The sequence below is a fragment of the Puma concolor genome, chromosome B4 (genome assembly GCF_028749965.1).
Source record: "Puma concolor isolate L17-30 chromosome B4, mPumCon1.1.hap2, whole genome shotgun sequence".
NCBI lineage: Eukaryota > Metazoa > Chordata > Mammalia > Carnivora > Felidae > Puma > Puma concolor.
Window position 1 is genome coordinate 60,402,033 of NC_141673.1, and position 19,014 is coordinate 60,421,046.

General features: G+C 38.8%; 1 protein-coding gene across 1 annotated transcript; it reads right to left on the bottom strand.

Moving 5' to 3' along the window:
- Positions 1-6,490: 6,490 nt before the first annotated feature.
- LOC112863746 (olfactory receptor 6C4) lies at positions 6,491-7,417 on the bottom strand. The gene has a single exon (XM_086711823.1). It carries the CDS (start codon positions 7,415-7,417, stop codon positions 6,491-6,493), a length of 927 nt encoding a protein of 308 aa, XP_086567949.1.
- Positions 7,418-19,014: the final 11,597 nt, after the last annotated feature.

Below are 19,014 nucleotides of genomic sequence, written 5' to 3' on the forward strand. Positions count from 1 at the left end.
CTTCTCTTTACCGGTAACTCTTATTATATAGATTTATCTGGGCAGCTGCACTTGTATTTTGGTGCCTATATATCTAACCACCTATCTTTCTAATATCTTCACTGTTTTCTGTTATCTATCTAATGTCTTTATTGTTTTTTGTTGCCTAATGGGAGACCTTATCAGATCTGATCTAGGTCACTATTTTTATTTTGATTTTATCTCTCCAAGTATAAGCTTCATTAAAAAATGTTTATTTATTTTGAGAGAGAGTCTGATTGGGGTAGAGGCAGAGATTGGGAGAGAGAACTTCAAGCAGGCTGTGTGCTGACAGTAGTGCAGGGTTCAATCCCACATGAGATCATGACTTGAGCCAAAATCAAACGTTGGATGCTTAACTGACTGAGCCACCCTGGTGCCCCAGCCTCATTGTTTTATTTGTTATTTCTTTTTTTTTTTTATTTAAATTTATTTTTTAAATTTACATCCAAATTAGTTAGCATATAGTGCAACAATGATTTCAGGAGTAGATTCCTTAATGCCCCTTACTCATTTAGTTCATCCGCCATCCCACAGCACCTCCAGTAACCCTCTGTTCTCCATATTTAAGAGTCTCTTATGTTTTGTCTCCCTCCCCGTTTTTATATTATTTTTGCTTCCTTCCCTTGTGTTTATCTGTTCTGTGTCTTAAAGTCCTCAATTGAGTGAAGTGATATGATATTTGTTTTTCTCTGACTAACTAATTTCGCTTAGCATAGTACCCTCTAGTTATATCCACGTAGTTGCAAATGGCAAGATTTCATTCCTTTTGATTGCCGAGTAATACTCCATTGTATATATATACCACACATTTATCCATTCATTCATCGATGGACGTTTGGGCCCTTTCCATACTTTGGCTATTGTCAATAACACTGCTATAAACATTGGGATACATGTGCCACTTCAAAACAACATACCTGTATCCCTTGGATAAATACCTAGTAGTGCAATTGCTGGGTTGTAGGGTAGTTCTATTTTTACTTTTTTGAGGAACCTCCATACTGTTTTCCAGACCGGCTGCACCAGTTTGCATTCCCACCAGCAGTGCAAAAGAGATCCTCTTTCTCCACATCCTCGCCAACATTTGTTGTTGCCTGAGTTGTTAATGTTAGCCATTCTGACAGGTGTGAGGTGGTATCTCATTGTGGTTTTGATTTGTATTTTTCCCTGATGATGAATGATGTTGAGCATTTTTTCATGTGTCGGTTGGTCATCTGGATGTCTTCTTTGGTGAAGTGTCTATTCATGTCTTTTGCCTATTTCTTCACTGGATTAATTTTTTTTTTGGGCATTGAGTTTGATAAGTTCTTTATAGATTTTGGATACTAACCCTTTATCTGATATGTTGTTTGCAAATATCTTCTCCCATTCTGTTGGTTGCCTTTTAGTTTTGCTGATTGTTTCCTTGGCTTTGCAGAAGTTTTTATTTTGATGAGGTCCCAATAGTTCATTTTTCTTTTGTTTCCCTTGTCTCCGGAGACATGTTGAGTAAGAAGTTGCTGTGGCTGGGGTCAAAGAAGTTTTTGCCTGCTTTCTCCTCTAAGATTTTGATGGCTTCCTGTCTTATGTTTAGGTATTTTATCCATTTTGAGTTTATTTTTGTGTATGGTGTAAGAAAGTGGTCCAGGTTCATTCTTCTGCATGTCTCTGTCCAGTTTTCCCAGCACCACTTGCTGAAGAGACTGTCTTTATTCCATTGGATATTCTTTACTGCTTTTTCAAAGATTAGTTGGCCATATGTTTGTGGGTCCATTTATGTGTTCTCTATTCTTTCCCATTGATCTGAGTGTCTGTTTTTGTGCCAGTACTATGCTGTCTTGATGATTACAGCTTTGTAATACAGCTTGAAATCTGGGATTGTGATGCCTCCTGCTTTGGTTTTCTTTTCAAGATTGCTTTGACTATTCAGGATCTTTTCTGGTTCCATACAAATTTTAGGGTTTTTTGTTTTAGCTCTGTGAAGAATGCTGGTGTTATTTTGATAGGGATTGCATTGAATGTGTAGATTGTTTTGGGTAGTATCGACATTTTAACAATATTTGTTCTTCCTTTCCAGGAGCATGGAATATTTTTCCATTTTTTTGTGTCTTTTTAAATTTCTTTCATAAGCTTTCTATAGTTTTCAGTGTATAGATTTTTCATCTCTTTGGTTAGATTTATCCCTAGATATTTTATGGTTTTTGGTTTATTTGTTTTTTCATTTGTTATGTTTTTCAGCAGTATTTTCACCTGGTTTTTAAAAAAATAATATTTTGTCCTTCATTGTGCCAGCATCATTCTTATATTTTTGAGGAAATTATACTTATTTCAAATTCTCCACTGTTTCTATTCCAGTAATTCTTCTTTGCATCGTATGTTGTATGGTGTGTAATCTTGCCCCTCTCCCCTAGTGGATATATTTCTAACGTGGGTGGTGATTTTGGCTTCATTACATAAGTATAGACTTAGCTCTACTGTCTAGTAATGTATAGGAATAGAAGCTTAAGCCCTGATTTGTGACCTTCTGGATAAATTTAGAGAAATGAAAAAGAAGATCCTTAGGCCAGATGGCCCAAGTATTATAGAACTGTTCTTACCTAACTTGCCATCTTAAAAAATACTCTTTTTTTTTCTTTTGAATTTTATTTTAAATTCTTTGCAAGGGGCAGCTTTGGGAGAATACTACCTATTGAGATTTATAATCTGTGGTCCATAACATCTAGGGACGAAGGAATAGAGGATAGAGGAACCAATGCTGAAGTGTGGCAGGTCAGCTCTCATGTGTTTTTATTATTTCCTTGCTCTAACTCTACTCTAATGTTATCCTGAGAATACTGGTAGCTAAAACTGTTTCTTTTGATTCTTGTGTCCAGTGGTGACAGGAGGGATAATGCCCACTAACTTATACATTTAGAAATTGAACATTCCAGAGTTTCAGCTGCAGAATCGATAAATGCATTCCTCTGTTTATCTATAGCTTGGATTACATTCCAAGTATGTGCTAGCATAAAGCCAGCTTAATGAACAGTTTCAGAAGAGCATGACTTGTCTTTTTTTTTTTTTTTTGACAAGCTCATTTAGAAGGTAATATGTTTCTTCCCAAATTAATTTCTAAATGCTGGTATTATGAAAGCCAAGTGAAACCCTGCTTAGTATTCTTAGACTTTGACTTAGACCAAGTACCCTCTTTCCTTATTTTGTATGGTTAGAGATATCCAGGGCACATCGAGTTGATGCAGCTAAGTCCTAATAATCTGTTGCCAGATGTTCTGCTTGGCTTTATCTGAAGTGTGGATAAGACCCTCATTGATCTGGCGGCTATCCTAGGATGCAACTGGACATAAGAGAAATGTAAATAAACTGGCCTTGCTGCAGAGGGATTACAGCTAGAATGGCCAACATTTATAAAGTCCCAGTTATATTAAACCTACCAATTTAATGTCTGTTTTTACTAGTTAAGCCCCACTTTCTTGAGAAAGTATCATTCACCATTATCATATTGTTATAATGGGTATCACTTATTAAAACCTTAAGTATTGGCTTTTAAATGTTTTATGCCTATTATCTCATTTAATGGTGAAAACTATCATATACATTGGATATGGTTATTATCCACATTTTAGAGTTTAAGAAAAGTTAGCCTTAGGTCAAGTAACCATCCCAAGGAAACTCTTGTACAACATTGAGAATTTGGGATTTGAACCAAAGCCTATATTTTTGACCACTATATGGCATTGTCTTCCAATTTACCACGGATTTTGGTAGAAATGTGGATTTTCAGGAACTTAACAATTAAAATGTGGCTATTTGATAACATTTCTATATGAGTTGATAGCTCAGTGAATTTGTGTTGGTTTGTAACCCTCTTGGGAGATTCCTGGGTGAAATCTGAAGCTGGCCCCTGTACTCAGAAGGCAGGGACAGACTGAAGAAAGAAGCAGGCCATTCCAGGTTGGCAGGTGGCAGTTTTAATGAGCAAAGGGAACTTGTGTATGAGGCTTGTCTTGGGCAGCAGCAAGACTGTTGGATTCTCACAGCTGCCCATTACATCTTAAAAGTTCAGGGGCGCCTGGGTGGCGCAGTCGGTTAAGCGTCCGACTTCAGCCAGGTCACGATCTCGCGGTCCGTGAGTTCGAGCCCTGCGTCGGGCTCTGGGCTGATGGCTCAGAGCCTGGAGCCTGTTTCCGATTGTGTGTCTCCCTCTCTCTCTGCCCCTCCCCCATTCATGCTCTGTCTCTCTCTGTCCCAAAAATAAATAAACGTTGAAAAAAAAATTAAAAAAAAAGTTTATAAAGAAGCTTTAATTGGGTTCTGTCACATATAACATGCAGGTGTTCTCCACACCATGTCATTATCTCAAGGTTGTGTTCTTGGAGCAGCCTCTTGGGAAAGGCAAGTGGAGCCCACATTCCAAAGGTAGGGGAGGGAGGGAGGAGACTCCAAGTATGGGTCCAGCTCACGAGTCAGTCAGTGGTCATGTCTTTTTGATGATGCTTCCCAACAATTTGTAATAAATTAAAAGGCATCACTAATCTCTGGCTTAGCCACCAAAGAAATCCAGATATTCAAAATAGCAATGGCTTTACATAAAAGACCTTTTATTCAAAATATGATGCACTCTTCAATATTTTCTGTGGTTCTGGAAATTTTCTCTCATAATGGGTCCAATACAGCTTGTTTCTTAAATTCCCAAGAAGCATCATTCCACTCAAGAATATTATCATATATTATCACATATAAAGCATGTGAACACACAAGATGATGTTTCTCTTGTGCTTCAAACAGTAACCAGCATTCTACAGTGCATTAGGATATTAGTAAAATATTTACAAGTACTCAGATTTTCAAAAATGTTTTTAGTTCCTTGGAAATCGAGGCCCTACCACCAACAATTCATATTCAAGTTGTTGTTACCTTAAATCCATGTGTAGAGTCCTTGGTAGGGTAGTCTAATCCCATTTTGTTGCTAACACTCATAATTTGGAACATTCTAAATATAAAACCATATTGCTACTTTATACTCATTTTCAGTTTATGACAGACATCCCTGGCTTATGATATGAACAAAAGCAAAAACCTGGGGAAAAGTTAAAAGAATGGAGTCATATCACAGAAGGTGTCTTTTCTTTTTCTTTAAAAAAATTTTTTTTTAGCATTTATTTATTTTTGAGAAGAGAGAGACAGAGCATGAGTGGGGGAGGAGAGAGAAAGAGGGAGTCACAGAATCTGAAACAGGCTCCAGGCTCTGAGCTGTCAGCACAGAGCCTGACGTGGGGCTTGAACTCACGGACCATGAGACCTGAGCTGAAGTCGGATGCTTAACTAACTGAACCACCCAGGTGTCCCTTCTTTTTTTTAATTGTTTTTTTAAATGTTTGTTTATTTAAGAGAGAGAGACAGACAGACAGAGTGTGAGCGGGGGAGGGGCAGAGAGACACACACACACATAGAATCTGAAGCAGGCTCCAGGCTCTGAGCTGTCACAGAGCCCAAAGTGGGGGCTTAAACCCACAAACTGTGAGATCATGACCTGAGCCAAAGTTGGATGCTTAACCGACTGAGTCACCCAGGCTCCCCAGTGTCTTTTCTAATATCTAACAAAAGTAAACAAAAAGATGAAAATAAAATTATAATAGAAAAAAAAATGACCAGAAACTACCAAAGAGAGAGGGTGGGAGATGTCAGCCATTAACTTGAAAAGATGTCAGTGCTATGAAAAACAACAATAGATCCTGCATAGAAGTGGGAGGCTTTTAACCTTGGCTTTAGAAGCCTCTTCTAACCATAAGTTCTAGAAAGTGGATGTGTAAGTTGACAAAATCTTGAGATTTTTCACCTCATTTGGGGAAAAGTGGACCAAATGAACAAAATATTCATTTTATTTTCCTTTATGGAAGGATGAAAGTATGGCTACAGTTGAAAGATGAATGCATAAGGGAGGAGAATCAAAATTATTGACACTTTGACAGAAGCAGAGTCCCCAGGGCTCCATGATGAAGAACAATACCAATGCTAGATTCCCTTCAAAATAATGCTGATAATATAATTTCCTTTCTTAAAACTTCTCTTGACCCACCAATGTCAACTAACTCCCTAGTTTGTAATTAAATAATACCTTCATCATGGCCTCTCTTTCTTACTCTGAATTCTTATCTTTCCACTCTTCTAAATAGACAATATGTTTTGCCTTTTGACTTTCAAGTCATTTCTGGAAAATAGTTAATTCTCTCCAATTGTTCTTTGTTCTTTTTATGGATTCTCATTTATCTTTCTCTAATAGCACTTACTATGTTATTTTATTTTTTTGTAAACTTATTATGTAAATTTAAAGTTTATACACCTTTCTATCATACTGTGGATTCCTTGAAGTTAGGACATACGCCTTTCATATTTTTATCCTCAAGGGCAAGTGCAGCAATTGAAACATAGTAGACACTCAATACATATTTACTAAGTGAAATATATTTTTCATTGAAATGTATTCTGAATTTTAAAGCTTCATAATCTTCTTGATGGTGTCCTTGAATGCTTGCTTCACTTGCTGATTTCTTAGAGTGTAAATGAAGGGGTTTAATAAGGGAGTAATTGAGGTAATGAGCACAGCTATTCCTTTGTTGAAAGCGCCTTCTTCTTTTGCTGATGGATTGATGTACATAAACATGCAGCTGCCATAAGAGAGGGAGATGACAATCATGTGGGAAGAACAAGTGGAAAAAGCCTTTGTCCTTTGCTGGGCAGAAGGGATCCTCAAAATGGTCTTGATAATGTATGTATAAGAAAATGTCACCAGCACCAGGGTAACCACCAGAGTCACAACTGCCACAAAGATGACCATCTGTTCTAGGAGGCTTGTGTCTGAGCAGGCAAGCTCCAGAAGGGGCCCATAGTCACAGTAATAGTGATTCAGAACATTGGAGGCACAGAAATCCACCTGGCTCATCAAGGTGATTGGGGGTAAGATAGCTAGCAATCCCCCCAGCCAGGAGCAGAACACGAGTTGTATGCAGACTCTGTTGCTCATGATGTTCAGGTAATGCAGGGGTTTGCAGATGGCAACATAGCGGTCATAGGACATAGAAGCCAAGAGGTAAAACTCTGTTGCCCCAAGGAATATAGCAAAAAAATATTGAATGAAGCATCCAGCAAAACTGATGACTTTATTTCCTGTTGTCACGCTGGTCAGAAATCTGGGAATAAAAATGGATGTGAAGGAAATTTCTAAGAAGGAGAAATTCCGGAGGAAGAAATACATGGGGGTCTGGAGGTGAGGGTGTACCTGAGTGAGAATGATGATGGTCAGATTTCCTAGGACACTTATCACATAAGTGAGGAGCAGAAAGATGAATATCACAACTTGGACCTCAGGTTGATTTGTGAAGCCCAACAGGATGAACTCAGTAAACGTCCTATTTTTCATTGTTGACCCTTTGGAGATCTGAAGGAAAAAGGTGAGTGATGAAAAGTGAGGTTTCTCAGGGTAGGAGAGACAAAGCTGATTGTAATGATTCAAGTCATATATTACTGACTGTTCAATTGACCCCAAACCAGTATCACATTGCAGTGGCCTTGGTTCCATGGAAGCCCCATATCTTCTATGTGAATGACCTCAATCCTAGAGTCTTTTTAATTCCCCAAGTTGATATATTCCTGGATACTTAACAGAATCTATTACAGAATAGTTACTTTCTTCCCCCCCCCAAAATGTTTATGAAATCTCCACATTTAAGTTACTTTTCTCTATATGCTCTTGGTAAAAGTATTTCTATCATTCTGTTTTCTGTGCTTCCCTTTCCCCTCCTTGTGGTCTTTCCCCTTCTCTGTACAATTTGATCCTCATCTCCGTTACTGTCAAAATCTCTGACTTCCTTGTTTCAGCAACCAATAGGAAATTCTCCACATGGATATGGTGGAAGGTTTTGATGCATAAGTGATTTATTCTGCACCCCTATTTCTTTTGAAGCATAATTTTGTAATAGACCTTTAAGACTTAAGATCTTTGGTTCAGTACTATCTTGTATTTTACTGTGAGCACTTTTGGTACATGAAGAGGCTCTGGTGTCAATAAGTCATATTAGCATTTTCTTATTTGTTTCTCTGCCATGCTCAAAGTCTTGTAGGTAGATTTGGGATATATCTCTGAGAATAGACATCTTGAGATACCACAGGCAGCATCTCAGTGTGGTATATTTTGCCCAAAGTCTTAACGATTCCTCAGGGGCAAACTAAGGATGACAGTTTATCATGCCTCAAACTTTCCTGTTCTCTATTCTTTAAAAAAAATTTTTTTAAACATTTATCCATTTTTGAGACAGAGAGAGACAGAGCATGAATGGGGGAGGGTCAAAGAGAGAGGGAGACACAGAATCTGAAACAGGCTCCAGGCTCTGAGCTGTCAGCACAGAGACGCAGGGCTTGAACTCACGGACTGCAAGATCATGATCTGAGCTGAAGTCGGACGCTCAACTGACTGAGCCACCCAGGTGCCTCTCCTGTTCTTTGTTCTTGGCATAGAAACCAGGAAGAAGGACATTCATGTTTCTGACAATAAGAGTCCTTTGTTGATAAATTGGTAATCCCCAAGGAGGGAAACTTAAGCGGTGGTACCTTCCGTGCGCTTTTAGATTTTTCTTTTTCTATTTTTTTAAAAGTAGGCTCCATGCCCAGCGTGGGCTTCGAGCTCAGTGGAGCTTGAACTCACCACCCTGAGATCAAGGCCTGAGCTGAGATCAATAGTTGGACACTTAACTGACTGAGCTACCCAGGCACCCCTCATTTTTAGATTTTTCTGATTCAGAGGCAAAGAAGTATAAAACGCCCCTCTAATTCACATTCATATGGGTTAGAAAAAATCATATCCTCACAATCATTCTTGTCAATCTCCCCATTATTCCATACGCTGTTGGAGGCACTAGGTGATACTAAACATTGACCTGGATTCCCCGACAGTCCCCCCTTCCCTGTTTGTACTAACCTCTGGCCTCTGGCAACCTCTGCATTTTCATCGCAATTTTCATGACTGATTGACTTTATGGTATACATTTATAGAATAATAAAGTCAGTGACTTTAAAAACATACAGTGCTCACACCCTTGACAATCTGAGTGACTGTAGTGGGACATTTAGCTTGCTGTTTCTAAGAGGTAAGTTAAGGGTGAGATGTGACATGTGAGTCTCGAGTAGTATAAATTTTAACATGCTGTCTGTTGGCTTCCCGTCAACATTCTCCCCTTCTCGCTCTCTTTTTGTTCCAAGAGTCACTGGCCATAGGTGGATATTTATTTATTTACATGAAGAAATTGAATTATAATTGACATGCAATCTTACATTAGTGTCAGGTAGAACATAGTGATTTGATATTTTTATGCATTTGAAATGATCACTATCATAGGTCTAGTTACTATCTGCCACCATGAAAGTTATTACATTATTGATTATCACCTGTGCTGTATATTATATCTCTGTGACTTATTTGTTTTGTAACTGGAAGTTTGTACCTCTTAATCCCCTTCACCTATTGTACCTCTCTCTCTCAACCACTCCCCACTCTGGTAACCTACAGGTTGTTCTCTGTATCTGTGATTCTGTTTCTGTTTTGTTTTGTTGGTTTTGTTTCTTAGATTCCACATATAAACATTCTACTCTTCTCCTAATGAAAGTACCCAAGTCTGTGGGGCTTAACTTAGGAAGCATATTACCTTCCATTCTATGAATCCAAACAATAATCAAATCATAGTTCCTGAGAGACACAGTCCTTTACATGTAAAATGAAAAAGAAAAATAAGTAACCCCACGAAAGCAATGATAGAAATAGAAGAGTGAACTTTGATAGATGGAAAATTCCTTAATATTTCTTTTCTAAGAGAGATGATTTTGAAGTTCTTATAAGGCAGGATGTGGGCTTCTTTGCAGTTTCTGTGTTAGGCAGAATGATGCAGGTTTTATCTGCTCTTTTCAGAACAGGCACATGGGGATCAATTCCCTGAAGAAGTTAAACATGCCCTATGGACTTCAGTTCAAATGCTTCAAATGAACCGCAATTGTTGACAGTTTTAAGAACAAGTTGTAAACATATGGCTGAGGAGAGAGGGTTCAGAGAGACCACGATAAGGGTTCCATGAGAGAATCTGCCACAGACATGAGGTTTGTGAAGCTGAGAGCCATGGAATGAGACCCCTGAGGATTGGTGTGCCTGGCCTACTCATCATTTCTATTATTTCTCCCTTTAATAACCCAATTTGGCCAGTGGTCAAACGTGATATAAATGAATTCACTTCGCAGTGAGTTACCATAACCTTAATGCCGTTATAGTTTCCATTAAGATCTGCATTACTACAAAAGGCCATATTCCATTCTTTCTCATTGCCACGTAGTGTGCCACAATTCCATTGTGTATATAAACCACAATTTCTTTATCCATTCGTCAGTTTATGGCCATTTAGGCTCTTTCCATAATTTGTTATTGTTGAAAGTGCTGCTGTAAACATTGGGGTACAAGTGTCCCTATGCATCAGCACCCTTGTATCCCTTGGGTAAATTCCTAGCAGTGCTATTAGTGGGGCATAGGGTAGATCTATTTTTAATTTTTTGAAGAACCTCCACACTGTTTTCCAGAGCAGCTGCACCAGTTTGCATTCCCACCAACAGTGCAAGAGGGTTCCTGTTTCTCCACATCCTCACCAGCATTTATAGTCTCCTGATTTGTTCATTTTAGCCACTCTGACTGGCATGAGGTGGTATCTGAGTGTGGTTTTGATTTGTATTTCCCTGATGAGGAGTGACGTTGAGCATCTTTTCATGTGCGTGTTGGCCATCTGGATGTCTTCTTTAGAGAAGTGTGTATTCATGTTTTCTGCCCATTTCTTCACTGGATTATTTGTTTTTCGGGTGTGGAGTTTGGTGAGCTCTTTATAGATTTTGGATACTAGCCCATTGTCTGATATATCATTTGCAAATATCTTTTCCCATTCCATCGGTTGCCTTTTAGTTTTGTTGATTGTTTCTTTTGTTGTGCAGAAGCTTTATATCTTCATGAGGTCCTAATAGTTCATTTTTGCTTTTAATTCCCTTGCCTTTGGGGATGTGTCAAGTAAGAAATTGCTGCGGCTGAGATCAGAGAGGTTTTTTTTCCTGCTTTCTCCTCTAGGGTTTTGATGGTTTCCTGTCTCACATTCAGGTCCTTTATCCATTTTGAGTTTATTTTTGTACATGGTGTAAGAAAGTGGTGTAGTTTCAGTCTAGTGCATGTTGCTGTCCAGTTCTCCCAGCACCATTTGTTAAAGAGACTGTCTTTTTTCCATTGGATATTCTTCCCTGCTTTGTCAGACATGAGTTGGCCATACTTTTGTGGGTCCAATTCTGGAGTCGCTATTCTATTCCATTGGTCTATGTGTCTGTTTTTGTGCCAATACCATGCTGTCTTGATGATTACAGCTTTGTAGTAGAGGCTAAAGTCTGGGATTGTGATGCCTCCTGCTTTGGTCTTCTTCTTCAAAATTACTTGGGCTATTTGGGGCCTTTTGTGGTTCCATATGAATTTTAGGATTGCTTGTTCTAGCTTTGAGAAGAATGCTGGTGCAATTTTGATTGGGATTGCATTGAATGTGTAGATAGCTTTGGGTAGTATTGACATTTTGACAATATTTATTCTTCCAACCCAGGAGCACGGAATGTTTTTCCATTTCTTTATGTCTTCTTCAATTTCCTTCATAAGCTTTCTATAGTTTTCAGCATACAGATCTTTTACATCTTTGGTTACGTTTATTCCTCGGTATTTTATGTTTCTTGGTGCAATTGTGAATGGGATCAGTTTCTTTATTTGTCTTTCTGTTGCTTCCTTATTAGTGTATAAGAATGCAACTGATTTCTGTACATTGATTTTGTATCCTGCAACTTTGCTGAATTCATGTATCAGTTCTAGCAGACTTTTGGTGGAATCTGTCGGGTTTCCCATGTATAATATCATGTCGTCTGCAAAAAGTGAAAGCTTGACTTCATCTTTGCCAATTTTGATGCCTTTGATTTCCTTTTGTTGTCTGATTGCTGATGCTAGCACTTCCAACACTATTTTAAATTTTTTTTTTCAACGTTTATTTATTTTTGGGACAGAGAGAGACAGAGCATGAACGGGGGAGGGGCAGAGAGAGAGGGAGACACAGAATCGGAAACAGGCTCCAGACTCTGAGCCATCAGCCCAGAGCCTGACGCGGGGCTCGAACTCACGGACCGCGAGATCGTGACCTGGCTGAAGTCGGACGCTTAACCGACTGCGCCACCCAGGCGCCCCTCCAACACTATTTTAAACAACAGCAGTGAGAGTGGACATCCCTGTCATGTTCCCCCTGATCTCAGGGGGAAAGCTCTCAGTTTTTCCCCATTGAGGATGATATATGGCTTTTATGATGTTTAAGTATGTTCCTTCTATCCCGACTTTCTCAAGGGTTTTTATTAAGAAAGGATGCTGAATTTTGTCAAATGTTTTTTCTGCATCGATTGACAGGATCATATGGTTCTTATCTTTTCTTTTATTAATGTAATATATCACATTGATTTGCGAATGTTGAACGAGCCCTGCATCCCAGGGATGAATCCCACTAGATCATGGTGAATAATTCTTTTTATAAGCTGTTGAATTCGATTTGCTAGTATCTTATTGAGAATTTTTGCATCCATATTCATCAGGGATATTGGCCTGTAGTTCTCTTTTTTTTTTTACTGTAGTTCTCTTTTTTTACTGGGTCTCTGTCTGGTTTAGGAATCAAAGTAATACTGGCTTCATAGAATGAGTCTGGAAGTTTTCCTTCCCTTTCTATTTCTTGGAACAGCTTGAGAAGGATAGGTATTATCTCTGCTTTAAACGTCTGGTAGAATTCCCCTGGGAAGCCATCTGGTCCTGGACTCTTATTTGTTGGGAGATTTTTGATAACTGATTCAATTTCTTCACTGGTTATGGGTCTGTTCAAGTGTTGTCTTTCTTCCTGTTTGAGTTTTGGAAATGTGTGGGTGTTTAGGAATGTGTCCATTTCTTCCAGGCTGTCCAGTTTGTTGGCATATAATTTTTCATAGTATTCCCTGATAATTGGTTGTATTTCTGAGGGATTGGTTGTAATAATTCTAATTTCATTCATGATTTTATCTATTTGGGTCATCTCCATTTTCTTTTTGAGAAGCCTGGCTAGAGGTTTATCAATTTTGTTTATTTTTTCAAAAAACCAACTGTTGGTTTATTGATCTGCTCTATAGTTTTTTTAGATTCTATATTATTTCTGCTCTGATCTTTATTATTTCTCTTCTTCTGCTGGGTTTGGTGTGTCTTTGCTGTTCTGCTTCTATTTCCTTTAGGTGTGCTGTTAGATTTTGTATTTGGGATTTTTCTTGTTTCTTGAGATAGGCCTGGATTGCAATGTATTTTCCTCTCAGGACTGCCTTTGCTGCATCCCAAAGTGTTGGATTGTTGTATTTTCATTTTCATTTGTTTCCATATGTTTCTTAATTTCTTCTCTAGTTGCCTGGTTGACCCATTCATTGTTTAGTAGGGTGTTCTTTAACCTCCATGCTTTTGGAGGTTTTCCAGACTTTTTTCTGTGGTTGATTTCAAGCTTCATAGCATTGTGGTCTGAAAGTGTGCATGGTATGATCTCAATTCTTTTATATGTATGAAGGGCTGTTTCGTGACCCAGTATGTGATCTATCTTGGAGAACGTTCCATATGCAGTCGAGAAGAAAGTATATTCTGTTGCTTTGGGATGCAAGTTCTAAATATGTCTGTCAAGTCCATCTGATCCAATGTATCATTCAGGGCCCTTGTTTCTTTACTGACCGTGTGTCTAGATGATCTATCCATTGTTGTAAATGGAGTATTAAAGTCCCCTGCAATTACCACATTCTTATCAATAAGGTTGCTTATGTTTGTGAGTAATTGTTTTATATATTTGGGGGCTCCTGTATTCAGCACATAGACATTTATAATTGTTAGCTCTTCCTGATGGATAGTCCCTGTAATGATTATATAATGCCCTTCTTCATCTCTTGTTACAGCCTTTAATTTAAAGTGGTTTGTCTGATATAAGTATGGCTACTCCAGCTTTCTTTTGACTTCCAGTAGCATGATAGATAGTTCTTCATCCCCTCACTTTCAATCTGAAGGTGTCCTCAGGTCTAAAATGAGTCTCTTGTAGACAGTGAATAGATGGGTCTTGTTTTTTTATCCATTCTAATACCCTATGTCTTTTTGTTGGAGCATTTAGTCCATTTACATTCAGTGTTATTATAGAAAGATATGGGTTTAGAGTCATTGTGATGTCTGTAGGTTTCATGCTTGTAGTGATGTCTCTGGTACTTTGTGGTCCTTGCAACATTATACTCACAGAATACCCCTTAGGATCTCTTGTAGGACTGGTTTAGTGTGATGAATTCCTTCAGTTTTTGTTTGTTTGGGAAGACCTTTATCTCTCCTTCTATTCTGAATGACAGACTTGCTGGATAAAGGATTCTTGGCTGCATATTTTTTCTGTTCATCACATTGAAGATTTCCTGCCATTCCTTTCTGACCTGCCAAGTTTCAGTAGGTAGGTCTGTCACTAGTCTTATCAGTCTCCCTTTATATGTTAGAGTGTGTTTATCCCTAGCTGCTTTCAGAATTTTCTCTTTATCCTTGTATTTTGCCATTTTCACTATATGTCGTGCAGAAGGTCGATTCAAGTTACGTCTGAAGGAAGTTCTCTCTGCCTCGTGGATTTTAATGCCTTTTTCCTTCCCCAGATCAGGGAAGTTCTCAGCTATATTCGTTCAAGTACACCTTCAGCCCCTCTCTCTCTCTTCCTCTTCTGGAATTCCTATTATATGGATATTGTTGCATTTGAATGCATCACTTAGTTCTCTAATTCTCCCCTCATACTCCTGGCTTTTTTCATCTCTCTTTCTCAGCTTCCTCTTTTCCCATAATTTTATCTTCTAATTCACCTATTCTCTTCTCTCCCTCTTCAATCTGAGCTGTGGTCGCCTCCATTTTATTTTGCACCTCATTTATAGCATTTTTTAGCTCCTCCTGACTCTTTCTTAGTCCCTTGAATTCTGTAGCAATAGATTCTCTGCTGTCTTCTATACTTTTTTCAAGCCCAGCGATTAATTTTATGACTATTATTTTAAATTCATGTTCCGTTATATTGGTTAAATCGTTTCTGATCAATTTGTTAGCTGTCGCTACTTCCCGGAGTTTCTTTTGAGGAGAATTCTTCCATTTTGTCATTTTGGATAGTCCCTGAGGCGGCGCGGAACTGCAGGGTACTTCCCCTGTGCTGTCTGGAGTAACTTGTATTGGTGGGTGGGGCCATAGTCAGACCTGATGTCTGTCCCCAGCCCAACACTGGGGCCACAGTCAGACTGATGTGTACCTTATCTTCCCTTCTCTGAGGGGCCGGACTCACTGTGGAGTGGTGTGGCCCCTGTCTGGGCTACTTGCACACTGCCAGACTTGTGGTGCTGCTTCAGTGGGGTCTGGCATATTAGCCGGGGTGGATCCACAAGGTGCACAGGGGCGGGAGGGGCAGGCTCAGCTACCTTGCCGTAGGTCCGCTGTGGGAGGGGCCCTGCAGCACTGGGAGGGAGGCTGATCCTTCGGAGGGATGGATCCACAGAAGCACAGTGTTGGGTGTTTGCAAGGTGCAAGCAAGTTCCGTGAGGGGAACTGGTTCCCTTTGGGATTTCGGCTGGGGGATGGGAGAGGGAGATGGTGCTGGCCAGCGCTTTGTTCCCTGCCGAGCTGAGCTCTGTCTTCCAGGGCTCAACACCTCTCCCTCCCAGTGTTCTCTCACCCTCCACTCTCTGAGCAGAGCTGTTGACTTATAACATTCTAGATGTTAAGTCCCGCTGCTTGTCAGAACTCATGCAGTCTGGCCCCTCTGCTTTTGCAAGACAGACTTTGGGATTCCGCCTTGCCTGGCAGGCTGCCCCTTCACCGCTCGGGTTCCCTCCCGCCAGTCCGTGTAGCACCCACCGCCTCTCTGCCCTTCCTACCCTCTTCTGTGGGCCTCTTATCTTTGCTTGGCTCTGGAGAGTCCATGCTGTTAGTCTTCTGGTGGTTTTCTGGGTTATTTAGGCAGATGTGGGTGGAATCTAAGTGATCAGCAGAATGAGGTGAGTCCAGTGTCCTGCTACACTGCCATCATCTATCCCATAATATTCTCTTATTATTGTTTGTATTTCTGCAGTGTTGGTTGTGATCTCTCCTCTTTCATTCTTGATTTTATTTATTTGGGTCCTTTCATTTTTTTTTTAAATCAAACTGGCCCTGGGTTTATCAATTTTGTTAATTCTTCCAAAGAACCAGCTCCTGGTTTCATTGATCTTTCTACTTTTTTTCCCCTTGGTTTCGATAGCATTGATTTTTGCTGTAATCTTTATTATTTACTGTCTTCTGCTGGTTTTGGGTTTTATTTGCTGTTCTTTTTCCAGCTCTTGAGGTGTAAGATTAGGTTGTGTATCTCAGACCTTTCTTCCTTCTTTAGGAAGGTCTGGATTGCCATATACTTCCCTCTTATGACCACCTTTGCTGTGTCCCAAAGGTTTTGGGCTGTGGTGTTATCATTTTCTTTGGCTTCCATGTACTTTTTAATTTCATCTTTAATTTCCTGGGTAGCCCATTGATTCTTTAGTAGGATGTTCTTTTGTCTTCAAGTATTTGTTATCTATCCAAATTTTTTCTTGTGGTTGATTTTGAGTTTCATAGCATTGTGGTCTGAAAATATGCATGGTATGATCTTGATCTTTTTATACTTATTGAGGGCTGATTTATGTCCCAGCATGTGATCTATCCTGGAGAATGTTCCATGTGCACTCGAGAAGAATGTGTATTCTGCTGCTTTAGGATAAATGTTCTGAATATAACTGTTAAGTCCATCTGGTGCAGTGTCTCATTCAAAGCCATTGTTTCCTTGTTGATTTTCTGTTTAGATGATCTGTGCATTGCTGTAAGTGGGATGTTGAAGTCCCCTACTATTATGGTATTACTCTCAATGAGTTTCTTTATATTTGTGATTAATTGATTTATATATTTGGGTGCTCTCTTGTTTGGTGCATAAATGTTTACAATTGTTAGTTCTTCTTGGTGGATAGACCCCTTAATTATGATATAATGCCCTTCTTTATCTCTTGTTACAGTCTTTATTTAAAAATCTAGGTTGTCTGATATAAGTATGGCTAGTCCGGCTGTCTTTTGGTGACCATTAGCATGATAGATGGTTCTCCATCCCCTTATTTTTAATATGAAGGTGTCTTTAAGTCTAAAATGGGTCTCTTGTAAACAGCATATAGATGGATTTTGTGTTCTTATTCATTCTGTTACCCTATAACCTTTGATTGGAGCATTTAGACCATTGACATTAGAGTGAGTACTGAAAGATATGACTTTATTGCCATTATGTTGCCTGTATAGTTGGAGTTTCTGGTGGTGTTCTCTGGTTTTTTCTAGTCTTTGTTGCTCTTGGTCTTTTTTTTTTTTTTTTCCATCTTTTCTCCCCTCAGAGAGTCCCCCTTAAAATTTCTGGCAGGGCTAGTTTAGTGGTCATGAACTCCTTTAATTTTCATTTGTCTGAGAAACTTTTTATTTCTCCTTCTGTTTTGAATGACAGCCTTGCTGGATAAAGAATTCTTGGCTGCATATTTTTCTGATTCAGCACATTGAATATATCCTGCTACTCCTTTCTGGCCTGCCAAGTTTCTGTGGATAGGTCTGCTGTGAACCTGATCTGTCTTTCCTTGTAGGTTAAGGACATTTTTTTCCCTTGCTGCTTTCATGATTCTCTCCTTGCCTGAGTATTTTGTGAATTTGACTATGATATGCCTTGTTCATGGTCGGTTTTTGTTGAATCTAATAGGAACCCTTTGTGCTTCCTGGATTTTGATGTTTTTTTCTTTCCTCAGGTTAGAAAGTTTTTCTGCTACGATTTGCTCACATAAATTTTCTACCCCTTTTTCTCTCTCTTCATCTTCTGGGACCCCTATGATTCTGATGTTACTCCTTTTTAATGAGTCACTAAGTTCTCTAATTTTTATTTCGTGCTTTTTTGCCTTAGTCTCCCTCTTTTTTTCTGCTTCATTATTTTTCATAGATTTATCCTCTGTCTCATTGATTTGCTGCTCTGCCTCATCCATCCTTGTTGCCATAGCACCATTCGAGAATGCAGCTCAGTTATAACATTTTTTATTTCTCCCTGACTAGCTTTTACTTCTTTCATCTCCACAGACAGGGATTCTAATCTGTTTTCAACCCCATCTAGTATTATTATTGTGATTGTAAATTCTGGTTCAGACATCTTGCTTGTATCTGTGTCAAGTCCCTGGCTGTCATTTTTTCTTGTTCTTTCTTTTGGGGTGAATTCCTTCATTTCATCATTTTGGAGGAAGAAAAGGAATTAATAAAGTAAAAAAAATTAAAATTAAAAAACTAAAAACAACACAAAGAAATCAAATAACGGATGCTAGATCCCAGGTGTGTTTTGGTCTGGTTGTTGAAAGAAGCTTGATAGATTAGAGAAAAAAAGAAAAAGAAAAAAAGAAGAAAGCAAAAAAAGGAAAACGTTTGAAAATTTGAAAAATGAACACAATAAAATAGAATTAAATGAATGATGAAAGTAAAATAGAATTTTAAACATTTACAAAAAAGTAAAAAATGTAGTAGAAAATAATTAAAGAAAAATCTTTTTATAAAAATGAAAATAAAAACAGTTTTTTTCTTTCTGTATCCAAGTATAAGAAAATAAAAAGGAAAAGAAATTGAATAAAAGGACCAGTGAACAGAATGAAGTATGATTGAAATTACATCTGGTTTCCCGTAGAAGTCAAGCTATGAAGCACTTTATCTCCATAAACTAAGCAGGTGGAGAGACGTGTTTGTGAAGAGCCCTCTTGGCCCATTTGGGCGGGGTTTAGTGTAATGGCTCTGTCCTCCACTAGATGGGCTGCTTAGCATACTGGGGCGAATTGCTGTGGCTTGTGTAGGTGTGTATGCACATGTGTGGG

Excerpts from the sequence above, each read along its gene's own strand:
- LOC112863746 (XM_086711823.1), bottom strand. The coding sequence starts at position 7,417 with ATGAAAAATAGGACGTTTACTGAGTTCATCCTGTTGGGCTTCACAAAT.